This window comes from Ylistrum balloti, unplaced genomic scaffold (genome assembly GCF_031769215.1).
Source record: "Ylistrum balloti isolate Yb309-2 unplaced genomic scaffold, AGI_CSIRO_Ybal_v1 Utg370516, whole genome shotgun sequence".
Taxonomy (NCBI): Eukaryota; Metazoa; Mollusca; class Bivalvia; order Pectinida; family Pectinidae; genus Ylistrum; species Ylistrum balloti.
The window spans coordinates 197,458-213,361 of NW_026782331.1; the positions used below are offsets into that span (position 1 = coordinate 197,458).

Here is a 15,904-nt window from a genome sequence, read left to right on the forward strand (position 1 = left end):
GAGTGCTAGTGATGTACATGGTAAAGTGTTTCAACCACTCAAACTTCAAAGTAAGACTTGATCCCAAATATCACAAACAGAAAGTTATTTTTTGAGCTCCATAAATACAACAAGTATAGCTAAGCATTCTGATAATAGTTCATATTATTGCTTGAACTATTTATTAATCGACAGTCCGTTTACAGTTGTGATCCAGTACCGCTTGAAAAATTTGCAAAAAAAATTTTTGACATTTTAAGGTTGGATGTTACCAATGCTGGGGTGACTACATTAGCCTCACTATTCATTGTAATGGCTAGATAAAAATGAAAATTTGTGACCCCATTTTCAGAAAAGCACAAAACACATCACTGAATATCATGCCTCCAATCAACATCCCATAAATGCTGATGTAGCCATATAAACAGAAGCCACACAAGTTACCGGCAATCCAATCAATAAAACTATTTCAAATGTCTTTAATATTTTTTCCTATTTTTTTTTTTTTTTTTTTTCAATTTCCGGTCGGAAAATCAATTTCCTTTTCCTGTCCTGGTAAAGCATTGTACAGATCAAGAACCTGTCAATGTGACATTTCATATCTGTAACATTTAACTTCTTGATAAAAATTTGTCTTAACCCCCGAACACTATTGCTACTTCAGGGCCTTCCCCAACTCATGATAAGTCACTCAGAAACTTAATGACTGTTGTTAAAAGATAAGACTTCCTCTCCTGTATAACTGGCAGTTTGTATTAAATTTCTTAAAGGAAAATAAATTTTAACGAATACATGAGCAAGTCAATCTGAACATTTATAAGGATTTGGAGACGGACTCGGAAGGGTTGAGGAACAGACAATGTATGGATGCTTAAAGACTGAACATTTATAAGGATTTGGAGACGGACTCGGAAGGGTTGAGGAACAGACAATGCATGGATGCTTAAAGACTGAACATTTATAAGGATTTGGAGACGGACTCGGAAGGGTTGAGGAACAGACAATGCATGGATGCTTAAAGACTGAACATTTCAATCTGAAACAGGTAAAACAATGCATACATGTGATAACTAGTACTAATTATCGTGCTCTTTATCACATAGGGTGCACCACTATAGATTTACAGAGTTACTAGCCTTTATAGGATACTGTAGATTTATAAAACTGGGTGAAGACTTGAAAAGACCAGAATATTGTAGACGTTAAGTTACAAAATACAGTAAGGACTTTAACAACCAGAATTTTCACTTACTAAGCTGTTTGAGGAATTATACCAGAATGCTGCAGACTTATAAAACCGAATAAGGACTTTCACAGACTAAAGATTATAGACTTACGAAGCTGATTGAGGACTTCAACAGACCAAAGATTGTAGCCTTATACAGCTGAGTGAAGATATTAACTGATAAAAATAATGAAAACTTAAAAACGAAGCTGTGTGTGTTAAAGACACCAGAATATCGTAGACTTACGAAGCCAAGGAGACACTTGCTGCCACGGATAGCACCACAACATCCACAGAATCCAACAAGGAAGACAAAGGCTCCGAATGCGATGAGGATGTAGGCTGCATACTTGAAGTATGAGTCCCCGGTGTCAATATCAACTACTGTGAAGTAACTGCTGATGTTCTTGTCCACCAGAAACCAGATTCCGACTCCAAGGATCGCACCACCAGACAACTATAACAAACAAACAAATAAATGTATCATTACATAGTGTCTGGTGAGGCAGGACATTTTACACAGATTCTATACATAAAGATTGAAGTTGTGACCCTTTTAACTATGTCAGTCTTTCCACAATGTTATTTTTTTTTCAAGGTATCGCTTGGAACTGTCAAAAAATTAACCAGCAACATAACCGCTCTCAATGATTATTGTATACATAAATATGTGTGTATTTATATATATCATAGATACAGCAAAACAAAATTAAACAAATAACTAAAGAGTTTGCTTTAAAGAGCATGTTTCATTGTGTTCTGGCATATTTCCTAAATTTTTCTTAACAGTGAGTATAAAGTAGTAAAAAAAATTGTTTAAAACAGAAAAGTGCCCATGTTGATTTTCTCCGATCACCTATCTGGCCTGGTCTATCATGTACATGTATTATAATAAGCCCATATCGTAACTATTCAAGATGTGTGTATAAAAAACACTACTGTAACAGCACAATTAAGTGATGTCACATGCTTGTCTCATCTGTGAAATTTGTCTCATTCACCATGCATGTTTGCCTAATAGGAACACGAATGGATGCTTTCTCTCACTTTCTTATGAATACATGTATGAGTTATGCAAAACATTGAAAACTTAAATCTGTCACTTTGCTTAAGATATATATACATATATATATCAGAGCAAATGAATTAATTATTTAAATAACTTATTATAACAAAGTTGTACTCAAACTTATGTTACATATCACACTTCATTTAATATAAGGTAAAATAGGTGGATGTATATCTGTAAGAACAGCTATTTAAAACAATACAAAAATAGAACTAATGATTTATTAAGTACAGATAACCGGTTATATAAGAAGGCTGAGGTGTGATTTTTATATCAAAAATGTTGAAAAGGAGAAGAATTTGAATTTAATAAAGTTCAGTTAATGAACTTGATTAATGCATTAGCTGATCTTTGACATTTGAAACGGTTTTATATAAAGAAGGCCATAATGCATCACTGATCAGGGGTCTAGTTGTATCTATTATTAATCAGTGATATTTGCAAGACACTCTTCAGAAAATAGATTTTATGCAATTCATAATAAAGAAAGATCTCACCCGTGTATGATTATACAAACCAGCACTGTAGTTCTCAACAGGAAAAGACATATTCATATTTTAGGACAAATACAAATACAATAAAACATTAAGGATTTTTTATGTTGCAGTAATTCTTTATAAAGGATGATAGAGTTATCTCCCTTCTTAATATTTGATTTATATACCACTACTGTTATTTTTTTTTAAATCTTCAAGAATGTTTAAATTAATTAACAGTTTTTTGAAGATATTTGGAATTTACAAATGGGACCCAATGGGTTCTTTTTCATATTGTTTATCTTGATATTTCAGCAACCATGTCAAAGATAAACTATTCTCAGTAATGAAATTTTACAAATAAGTTTTCAAGAAAGAAATAAACAATGGATTTATAAGAAAAGTAAACTGTTTTCATTGATTCTATATATAATCTCTTTCTACCTCCTGACTCCTCACACACAACATGGACTTTGTTTATCAAAAGAAATCACAAATACTTTTATTGATTAAAATTCCTTCAGACAAAAACGCTACAATTATTTTGTCAATGTGTATGGCATTTTTACAGCTTCATTTAAATTTTGTTATGTTTTTACTCCCTCCAGTGGCTGTGTGACCTCCAGAGATGAAGAAAGTGTGGGCTGACAGTAAAAGCCATTGATTGTGTATTCTGTTTAGCTGCCAATGCCAATATGCTGTGTATATGCATACTAAATCAGTCCTTATCAGGAGACCTGTCAAATCCAACAAATACACGGAAAACCTTGCAGCAAAATACAATACCAAGCTGTAGTATTACCAGGTAATCCCCAACCTATGATTTTCTGTTACTTTTACTTAATGTAATCTTGACCTACGAATGACCATGAATCTCTCGTTCTTCACTTTACACATTTTTTAACCTGAGCACTTTGAACCCTAACATACTTAAAATCATTTTATTTTTATTTAGTATTTAATTTTAAATAAAGGTTAGTGATGGTCTTATTCGTGAATACATGATTTCGGGGGTACAACACTAAAAAGGTCATTTATCTAAGATAACTTCAGCAAACGTATGTTCGCGATGGATTTGAAATCTCGAATGATGCCAACATGAATAAATGCAAAATATAATCCCTCACAAAAAATAAGTGATTTACAGTATACACGTACAAGGAATGCTGCAGTTTTGTGGACTAGCCTGAAGTGCTTCCTGAAGTATGACACTACAGGCTGCCTATCTACTTCTTCAACACATTGTTACATTTTCTTTCACCATATGTTTTGGTTCAGATAACATCTCATGTATTTTGTTGACAAAACTGACAGATCTGCCAGCAACTTCATTGGTAGCACTTATTGTGGTGTTTTACTGGAAACATACAGGTTGGAAGATTGGGATTTCATCATGCTATATACACAGACAGCTCAAATAAACTAAACCATTATCCAACAAATATGCAAATCTCATAATGAAGTGCTTGCAGAGATATATGTGTAATATGCTGTTGATGTCGCCAGGCAGTTAGCAATTGAGACTCGAGCTTTTCCTGGGAGAGCAAGACTGCAGCAATTACTTCACACTTAAAACAGAATTTATGAGGCACCATTAGTCCATCATGCGGACAGGCTGTGATCACAGTCCTGTTGTGTAATGACATACCAGAAAGAGTATGTCAATATCCACAAAGCATACTATAGAGCATTAATGTATGTAAAATGCAGAAACATCAATCTACATAATTGTTTATAAATAATTTGTATTGTATTGATAAACAGGTCTCCTAACAAATAGGATTAGTATATAACATTAATGTATATGTATTTCACAAACTTCTTCCTATATTGATAAACAATTTACAATTTATTTACTGTCAAATAACCAATTCAATCTGACCCACTAGTTACTGATCTCACCTGTCTAATCTGACCCAATAATTACTGATCTCACCTGTCTAATCTGACCCACTAGTAACTGATCCAACACCTGTCTAATCTGACCCACTAGTAACTGATCCAATACCTGTCTAATCTGACCCAGCAGTTACTGATATCACCTGTCTAATCTGACCCCCTAGTAACTGATCCCACACCTGTCTAATCTGACCCACTAGTAACTGATCCCACACCTGTCTAATCTGACCCACTAGTTACTAATCCCACACCTGCCTAATCTGGCCCACTAGTGACTAATCACACACCTGTCTAATCTGACCCACTAGTGACTAATCCCACACCTGTCTAATATGACCCACTAGTGACTAATCCCACACCTGTCTAATCTGACCCACTAGTTACTAATCCCACACCTGTCTAATCTGACCCACTAGTTACTAATCCCACACCTGTCTAATCTGACCCACTAGTGACTAATCACACACCTGTCTAATCTGACCCACTAGTGACTAATCACACAACTGTCTAATCTGACCCACTAGTGACTAATCACACACCTGTCTAATCTGACCCACTAGTGACTAATCACACACCTGTCTAATCTGACCCACTAGTGACTAATCACACACCTGTCTAATCTGACCCACTAGTGACTAATCACACACCTGTCTAATCTGACCCACTAGTGACTAATCACACACCTGTCTAATCTGACCCACTAGTGACTAATCACACACCTGTCTAATCTGACCAACTAGTTACTAATCACACACCTGTTTAATCTGACCCACTAGTTACTGATCCCACACCTGTCTAATATGACTCACTAGCGACTGATCCAACACTTTTTTTACCATGATTTCACACACATAGGATTGACAAATAAGAATGTGTACATCAACATCCTGCATAATATGTTGTGTCTGAAAGGTTGATAAATTAGACAGGTACACAGATACAGTAACAGCAACATGCTAATGTGGACTTATCTTTCTTTTGATATGAAAATAAGTCTTTAGAATGCAATAGGATTTACTGTTTATTCAAAACACTAACACGACTGTTGGATTTAAATTCATGCTTCATGACTTCCATGATTTCTTCAGAGGCCCTAAGCAATAATAAAACATGATGCAAATTGAACCCTTTTAAATAGCTTCATGAGAAACAACCCTAAAAAATATCAAAGGTTACCAGCAATTTTGTTGATGTGACTACTGTATAAAACATAGAATGATTAGTGGTTTTAGTGTCAAAGTTTAGGAGCAAGCTGCCGATGACAAACATGAATATTACATGTTGTCAAGGGGCAATGCCAGTAACAGGCCTACAAAACCTGGCTACTTGTCTGTCAGACTGGTAGCAGGTTCCCAGAGACTCTGGCAGTGCAGCAGTCAACCATGTCCCTACCATGCTACTAACAACACCTGCAGTCAACCATGTCTATGGTCTAAATGAACAAACAGCTAAAAGTACCGATACATTCCCAGGGCATATCTATATATAAACTGATCCTATCTGCATTTTCAGCTACCTAATTTTGAACATTTTAATCTATTTACGGAAACAGTATAAAAACCATTGATTTCTCTAGTGAAAATTGGAATATATCACCATAGCTGTTATTTACTTTGTTCTTTTGTAAATGTTTATAATGAAAGCAGACAGAAACTGCAGTGTATATTCATATAATTCTCCTACAGACCTGTACTGAGGGAATACTACAGTCAACATATGTTGTCTGAGGTGTCTGGGCATCATCCCTCCTACAGACCTGTACTGAGGGAATACTACAGTCAACATATGTTGTCTGAGGTGTCAGGGCATCATCCCTCCTACAGACCTGTACTGAGGGAATACTACAGTCAACATATGTTGTCTGAGGTGTCAGGGCATCATCCCTCCTACAGACCTGTACTGAGGGAATACTACAGTCAACATATGTTGTCTGAGGTGTCAGGGCATCATCCCTCCTACAGACCTGTACTGAGGGAATACTACAGTCAACATATGTTGTCTGAGGTGTCTGGGCATCATCCCTCCTACAGCCCTGTATTGAGGGAATACTACAGTCAACATATGTTGTCTGAGGTGTCTGGGCATCATCCCTCCTACAGACCTGTATTGAGGGAATACTACAGTCAACATATGTTGTCTGAGGTGTCTGGGCATCATCCCTCCTACAGCCCTGTATTGAGGGAATACTACAGTCAACATATGTTGTCTGAGGTGTCTGGGCATCATCCCTCCTACAGACCTGTATTGAGGGAATACTACAGTCAACATATGTTGTCTGAGGTGTCTGGGCATCATCCCTCCTACAGCCCTGTATTGAGGGAATACTACAGTCAACATATGTTGTCTGAGGTGTCGGGGCATCATCCCTCCTACAACCCTGTTTTGAGGGAATTCTACAATCAACATATGTTGTCTGAAGGGTCAGGGCATCATCCCTCCTACAGCCCTGTACTGAGGGAATACTACAGTCAACATATGTTGTCTGAGGTGTCGGGGCATCATCCCTCCTTTAGCCCTGTACTGAGGGAATACTACAGTCAACATATGTTGTCTGAGGTGTCGGGTCATCATCCCTCCTACAGCCCTGTACTGAGGGAATACTACAGTCAACATATGTTGTCTGAGGTGTCGGGGCATCATCCCTCCTACAGTCCTGTACTGAGGGAATACTACAGTCAACATATGTTGTCTGAGGTGTCGGGGCATCATCCCTCCTTTAGCCCTGTACTGAGAGAACACTACAGTCAACATATGTTGTCTGAGGTGTCGGGGCATCATCCCTCCTTTAGCCCTGTACTGAGGGAATACTACAGACAACATATGTTGTCTGAGGTGTCGGGGCATCATCCTTCCTTTAGCCCTGTACTGAGGGAATACTACAGTCAACATATGTTGTCTGAGGTGTCGGGGCATCATCCTTCCTTTAGCCCTGTACTGAGGGAATACTACAGACAACATATGTTGTCTGAGGTGTCGGGGCATCATCCTTCCTTTAGCCCTGTACTGAGGGAATACTACAGTCAACATATGTTGTCTGAGGTGTCGGGTCATCATCCCTCCTTTAGCCCTGTACTGAGGGAATACTACAGTCAACATATGTTGTCTGAGCATCATCCCTCCTTTAGCCCTGTACTGAGAGAATACTACAGACAACACATGTTGTCTGAGGTGTCAGGGCATCATCCCTCCTTTAGCCCTGTACTGAGGGAATACTACAGTCCGATGTCTGTGGTACTAAATGATCGGAATGAAAATAATAAGATCTAAATATAACAGATTCTTAATTCCCTACTAGCCATTCCATTTGTTGAGAATTATCTTCAGTTTATATTAACCAGAACACTCCTAGATAAGTAGTATCAGGGACTATCAGGTACTTTATAATGTGTTGTAATACCACATCCCATTTAACCAAGTAGTATGGAACAACACGCTGATGCACATACAAATTGACCATGACTAAAGGCTTGCTCTTCAAACATTCTGTAGTGTTGGAGAGTAGCTCTGAAGTTGAAGGGTTTGAGCTTCAAACAAACTGAGATATAAAATCCTTGTACAAAACACACTCACTAAAAGTCTGTTATAGTCTACAAACCATAGTTATCATTTTAATTTCTGCAAAATAATTCTTCTTCTGGAAATAATGGTTATCTCAGTGTTGACACTACATTACTGACTGTAACTAAATCTGACATTTCTTTGTAACATTCTATATCACTGACTGTTACTAAATCTGACCTTTCTCTGTAACATTCTATATCACGGACTGTTACTAAATCTGACATTTCTTTGTAACATTTTACATCACTGAGCGTTACTAAATCTGACCTTTCTCTGTAACATTCTATATCACTGACTGTTACTAAATCTGACCTTTCTCTGTAACATTCTACATCATTGAGCGTTACTAAATCTGACATTTCTCTGTAACCCATTACAATATTGGGTGTTACTAAATCTGACCTTTCTCTGTAACCCATTACAATATTGGGTGTTACTAAATCTGACCTTTCTCCGTAACCCATTACAATATCGGGTGTTACTAAATCTGACCTTTCTCTGTAACATTCGACATCTGTAACCCATTACAATATTGGGTGTTACTAAATCTGACATTTCTCTGTAACCCATTACAATATTGGGTGTTACTAAATCTGTACATTTATCTGACCCTCACATTATTTTTTTATTTGTTGTTTGTTTGTCATTGAACTGCCCGAGTCATTTTGCGTTTGAGGCTGCTGACATGCTATCAATGAACATCGTGCCGGCGACATGCCACATGCTCCTCAGAGTAATTGGGTTTAAGTAACTCGCCAAAAACACAGCTAATGACTGCACAGAACATTTTGTGATCTCACAGTGTCCTGAAAATCACAAACCACTGACTTGTGCACCGTAATCTTCACCTTACCGAGATAAAATGTCATACGCTTTATGGGACTTTGATACTGCAGCCCTACTGATCACAATGTAATGAAAACACAAGGCTCACCGTAATTATCTTAATGATATACATTAAGGCTTTGTTTTGACATTATGTTTCATGTTGGCATGTGAAGCATGACCAAACTGCAATGTGATATGGCTCCAGTGATAGTATTTTGTAATTTTCTGTAATTTTTCCCAAGTAACAATAATAGCAAAAGTAAAATTATTTAAATACAGTTCATGAGGCACCTTGGGTTTTATTTCAAACTTATCGTGAGATATACAACAATGAATAAAAGAAATTACATGCATGTGGTTTGTGGTCATATGTAAATTCACACTGGCTGACAACCATCACCACTAGTATGTAGAGAGAGATATACAAGCTTTAACTGTTGTTATTTGTATAAATGTCTCACTTCAGTTCACCTTTACCCATTGCCAACAAAAAAAGTTCCCAGGGACCTGTATCGCTAATCACATGTTATAATATTACAGCAAGATACGTACTTACATGTAAATATAATTATATAATTGCCTACATTTGTAAACGTTTGCTGTAGACATAGACACGGTACAGAATGATACATAAAACATCTTAAGCACATGAAAGGTAAAGGTATCAGATGAAGGCAGATCAATGATTTAACATCTCTAGACAATCATGTGGAGTTTCATCCTCAGCCAAACCTGCCTCTGTAACTTAGCAGCCTCTACTGGGGTTAGAAACCTGCCACAATGACTTAGTTTATCTATAGCCACTTTATCTATAGCCACAAGGGTTAGAAAACTTCCACAATGACTTAGGTTATCTATAGCCACTAGGGTAAGAAAACTGCCACAATGACTTGGTTTATTTATAGCCACTTCATCTATAGCCACAAGGGTAAGAAAACTGCCACAATGACTTAGTTTATTTATAGCCACAAGGGTAAGAAAACTGCCACAGTGGCTTAGTTTATCTATAGCCACAAGGGCAAGAAAACTGCCACAGTAGCTTAGTTTATCTATAGTCACAAGGGCATGAAAACTGCCACAGTGGCTTAGTTTATCTATAGCCACAAGGGTAAGAAAACTGCCACCAATACTTAGTTTATCTATAGCCACAAGGGCAAGAAAACTGCCACAGTGGCTTAGTTTATGGACTAAGTACATCTATTGCGATAAGAGAGGAAACTAAAGCCACATGAGTGTGAAAACTGTGACAGTGATTAAGTAACCTCTTTGACAAAAGTGGCACAGGTTTGAGCTGCCTCTGTGACTATAGTAACCATAGTATCACTTTAGTAACTTCAGAACAGCCACACAATGGGCGTGAAATCTGTCACGATGACTTGAATGTAACCTCAGAACAGCCATACAATGGGAGTGAAATCTGTCACGATGACTTCAAAGTAACCTCAGAACAGCCACACTATGTGTGTGAAATATGCCACTGTGAATTTGGTGACCTCGGAACAGCCACACCTTGGGTGTGAAATCTGCCACGATGACTTCAAAGTAACCTCAGAACAGCCACACAATGGGTGTGAATACTGCCAACATACTTTAGTAACCTTATCTATAACAACACTATAGACAACAATAAACATCAGAAATATGTTGCAAAACAAGCTACAAGAATAACCAAATACACATAGGCCATCAGTGGGCCATCTTAATTCAGGTAGCTCACTCACCTGTCTTACATTTATCCCAATCAAGTAAGATTTCCTACCTAACAGAGGGTCTTTCATGTGCCTAGTGTAAGTAAATTTAACAGATGTGATTCATGGCCATTCTTGGGATATTCGCGGATATAACACTATTTTTCTTTATAAATAATTTTTGTGGGTATTTACACAAACAAAACACAAAACTATGACTGAATTTTACAAGATTTTACAAAACCTGTCTTTTAAGAGAACAGACTTGTAGATAAATTTTATTGAGTGAAACTTACATGCTGTTCGCCGAGAAATGCGACTTTACAATACCAAACTTTTCACATTCATTCTTTTCTCCATTTTGTAATGCACTAACTTTGTACTCTGTGCTGCATTGAATGTGTGGGATTGATTTACAATGCATTATTAACATGGAGGTTCAGTCAGTCAGAGTCAGTGAGGCTTCCCTTACTCTGAATTACACAGCAACTGAACCCTAATCTGCCGTTACTGAAATGTAGTTTACTCCCTACCTTATATTTTGACAACTGGTGACTTACCCCTAAAACGGAATTATTTATATATATACACACACACACGTAAAGATATTTCATCAGCATTAAATTTAGTGTAAGATATTTTTATAGGAAATAATATACAACAGAAATAGAACCAAGAGCATTATCCCACTTGATCTTTACCATAGCAATAAATTCAACATTAGATGTCTGTCTTAAAGATAAAATACAAAGGCTATAAACAGAGGGTACTAGCCTGGTATATTATTGAAAACCAAGTATTGATGGTACAACAGAATATCTACTAAAAGTTCTCATGCTCTGTTGTAATAAAGACATAATGTTATATTGTGTGGGCTAGGATCCTTTGTACAATACATGTTACAAACACTTGAGAATGAGACGAAGTGTTCAAAGGAAAGTATTTGGCATATAGCTTTTTTTTTTTATTCTACTTATTGAAAAGGGCCATAACTCTGTGTGTAAGGTATGACAATAGGTGTGATAATATGCACAAACTCTCATTGTGTCTGGAATCTCTGCAAGCACCTGATATTGTTGTGTATATAAATATGTGACTACTATTTCAGATAGAGGCGAGTTTATAGGAACGTACCAGTATACACAGAAATATAGGGTGTAAGTTGTAAAGAGTTGTCAATAGGAAGAAAACAAAATATTGGCAATATTGCAACGCTATTTTCATCTCCGTATTGACTAATATGTCTGGAATTTACCGAGAGCTTCATTTATATTATGTAGCTGCTGAAACTTCAGTGCCCTACAGCTGGTGGGTTGGGACACTGAAAACCATTCAGTCTTAAAGGTATAGGGGAAATGATATTTTAAAGCGACTTCTACATTAATTTGAATTTTGTATATATATATATATATATATATATGTCAACAATCTGTTATGCAATTCATTGCAATGCAGTAGGATTTGATTTGTATTAGTGAAAGCAGGAATATTTTGTTTGATTGAAAAAAAAAACGGAAGAAAAAATACTACTAAGGAAACGACGGACAGATTTTTTTTTTTCATTTGTGAAATGCATGTTTATACTGATATCAATGTTTACAATATCTCCGATTACAGTCTCCATTTAATACAACATTTAAACACCTGTCAGTAACAAGAGAGAAGAGATAACATATCGTGTTATGTCTATCCTAGGATCTACCAACAATCTTTATTAAATTCCTATCCCTGGATTTCCTGAGGTCCATAGTGACCTTTATACCTATGTTACAGACATTTGTCACTGACAGATCCAGAGACACATAGGAGACAGCCTAACTTCCTGTTAGCATCTGTTCATATATACAGTGCTGTTTCTCAATTGACCTTTACACTTTCTGTGGAAAAAGTAATGACGCCTGTCAGGTACAAATGGCATTCTACCAAAGCTTGTATCAGAGTCATCAACTCTCTGATCTACCCACAGCCAATGTGCTGTATACCAGTCAACCCTCTATATTAGGAGAGAGATTCCTACATTTCAGCACTTGCATTTTACACAGTAGGATCTTCTAAATCGTCCATTATTTCAAACATAAATTTTTTCAACAAGAAAGAACAGTATAAACAATGTTGTGTTATCAGTTAGTTAAAAAGAAATTCTGTAAACAGCTTATTTTTTTTTTTTTTTACATTTATTCGTGACCAGTTTCACATGTGAAATTGGTACCAACAAAATCATGTATTCGCAAATAAGTAGTACATAATGAACATATGCAATTTCCCTACATTAATTTTCAATTAAAGTTTGAAAGTGAAATTAATTGCACAACATGATTCTATGGCATTCTTTGTCATATTTCCTTGAGCAGTTTGTGAGAAATTATGTAGAATTACAGATCTTTTTTAAATTTTCTTTTACAAATAAAAAATTGTTTTAAAATGTTTACTCGATAATGTGTCTTTAGAAATTAAGAATTCTTATGAACATCTAAACAGAAATTCTAAACAGAAATTAATCATCTATACAATATAATTATGGTCTAATTAATTAGTGTATACAGGAACAGTGTATTATAGTAACTTGAAAATCTCACTTTTCCACAAATCCTTATATTAATAATTACCACTACCAGTTTGAGGAAGAAAGGCGAAGTTTCAATATAAGTTACATTCCCTGTGGGCCAGAACAGTAATGCTTTTTTTGCCAAAAATGTGCAGGAGTCAAGAGAAATTTTGAGAAATCATTTTTATCAACAAATATTGATACAGTCCTCTGTCTACAAATAAGCCTCTATCTCTACTTTATTTATCAGAATCATCAACTTTATATACAGGGCAGAAGTAAGCTAAAAAGTAGTCCACAAAAATGACCTCCCTGAACTTTAATATTAGATTTTTGCACCTGGGGAGGGGCTTATTTGAGATATATGTGGTAGTTTTACACCAGGAGAGGGGGCTATTTGAGAATAAACATGGTACTTTTGCACCAGGAAAGGGGGCTATTTGAGGATAAATATGGCACTTTTGCACCAGGAGAAGGGCTTATTTGAGGAAAAATATGGTACTTTTGCACCAAGAGAGGGGCTATTTGAGAATAAATATGGTACTTTTGCACCATGAGATGGGCTTATATGAGAATAAATATGGTACCTTTGCACCAGGAGAGGGGCTTATATGAGAATAAATATGGTACTTTTGCACCAAGAGAGGGGGCTATTTGAGGAAAAATATGGTACTTTTTCACCAGGAGAGGGGCTTATTTGAGGACAAATATGGTACTTATATACCAAGAGAGGGGGCTATTTGAGGATAAATATGGTACTTTTGCACCAGGAGAGGGGCTTATTTGAGAATAAATATGGTACTTTTGCACCAGGAGTGGGGGCTATTTGAGGATAAATATGGTACTTATTTACAGACCATGGATATTTTGTATGGTTTGAGGACAGGCTGTGGTGACCAGAACAATTCAATATAATTTCTTTGTATTACAAGATCTGAGACTATCCTGTAACAACAGACTAACAGAGATTTTCTGTAACCCAGTGTAAATAGGGGAAGACAAAAGAAGACTCACGGATTGTGGTAAACTGATCAGACAATTACCACGGAGATTCCTAAACTGGTCTTACGACTAACCACAGCCATAAATAAACTAACTGGTAGGGGCAGTTTCTATCTTCATTATGGTGTCTGACACGAAGGGAAAAAAATTCAAAGAGAGCTGACATCACAAGCTCTGAAAAAATGACTCCATTTTTATATTATTTGGATTAGCGATGATAAGAACTGTGAGGAACTATTTCTGATAACAGAAAATAACTTACAAGACAATCCCTGATGAGATGACAAATTCACAAGAGTCATCAAGTCATCATGTAACTGTGTGAACAGACTTGATAATAATTTTGACTAATAACTGTATTTCTTTTTAATTGTCAGAGGATTGTAAAATATATTTCATTATGTCAACATTCATCAATAAATGTTGTATATATTAAGAGTGCAAACATTGTTTAATAAAAATACAAATACCAACATGAATCTTGTACTTCGTGAAGTTATCAGCCCCAATTAGTCCTATTACCTAGACACTGTCAAGGATAATAAGGCCACCACATATGTATACTATACTTAACCCATTAAGCAACCAGGGATCTTTAAAAGAACTTAACCCTTTTGGCGCCAAATATTTCTCACAATGTACAGCTCAGCGCCAAATATTTTCCGGAAAATATCCGAAAACAATGGCAAAAATTGTCGACTGAAGTCGCCTACGGCGGCCTGTCTGCATGTCAACTTAAGTCGCCTACGGCACCGAAAGGGTTAAACTGAAAGGTGACTTAAAATTGAATTATTTTTCATGAGACCAGAACTTTTCAAGACAGATACAGTTCAATTTTTCATATAAGGGTAGCAGTAAAATTTTTGTTGTAAATTTATAATTACTAAAGGTAATTGATAGTATTCTTCTGCAGGTGGGAAACCAAATATGGTCGAATGGAATCACTATGACAAGGACAAAATCTGACCAGAATGTTGTGTTAGGAGCCTGTAGATTGGGGAAGGGCGTTTATAGGAGCATGTACCCTTAATGAGTTGAAGACAGTATGTATATCTCCCTTACAAATCTACACGGAAACCTGGCACCTTCTACCATCAATGTAAGTGATATGGAGAGAAAGGATGAATCAACCCAAAATCAACACACACATCATTGTAGTAAACAGTTTGCAATATCCCTCATTATCATTTCTAAGTAATTTCTCATAATCTTTGAAATTATCATTGTAAGATCCGAAAAATATAGGTGATTTAGATAGTCAGAAGTCATTTTATCTTCAGTGTATAAAAATAAAACTTCATAAAAACGCTCACAGTATATGAATTTTCCTGTGACTTTTCAATTCCTGTCTAAATATGGCTCACAAATGGCAAAAATATGGCATAAGTTATATAACTGAAAATGTCAAGGCTAGACAATCACCACTACATCTACATACGCGATTCAATAGCTAGAAAATCTCACTCGAGCCTACAGATCACGCCAACTGGCAAACATCAGGTTTTCATTTATCTGAAATTTGGAACTTGGTTTGTTGATGGCTGTTGTAACATTTTACATAAATCATGCTTCTACTATGAATAAAATCTTTCCAGACCTGAAGTCAATACTGGAAATCTCAGGAATTCTCAG

The 15,904-nt window shown here is 36.2% G+C and overlaps 1 protein-coding gene across 1 annotated transcript in view; it reads right to left on the reverse strand.

Annotated features, from left to right (window-relative positions):
• Window positions 1-15,904, reverse strand: part of LOC132555784 (CD82 antigen-like) — a 49,256-nt gene that overhangs the window by 10,909 nt on the left and 22,443 nt on the right. The window contains exon 3 of the mRNA XM_060220147.1: window positions 1,452-1,661. Within this exon, the coding sequence (XP_060076130.1) occupies window positions 1,452-1,661 (210 nt within the window). The remainder of the gene's footprint in view (window positions 1-1,451; window positions 1,662-15,904) is intronic.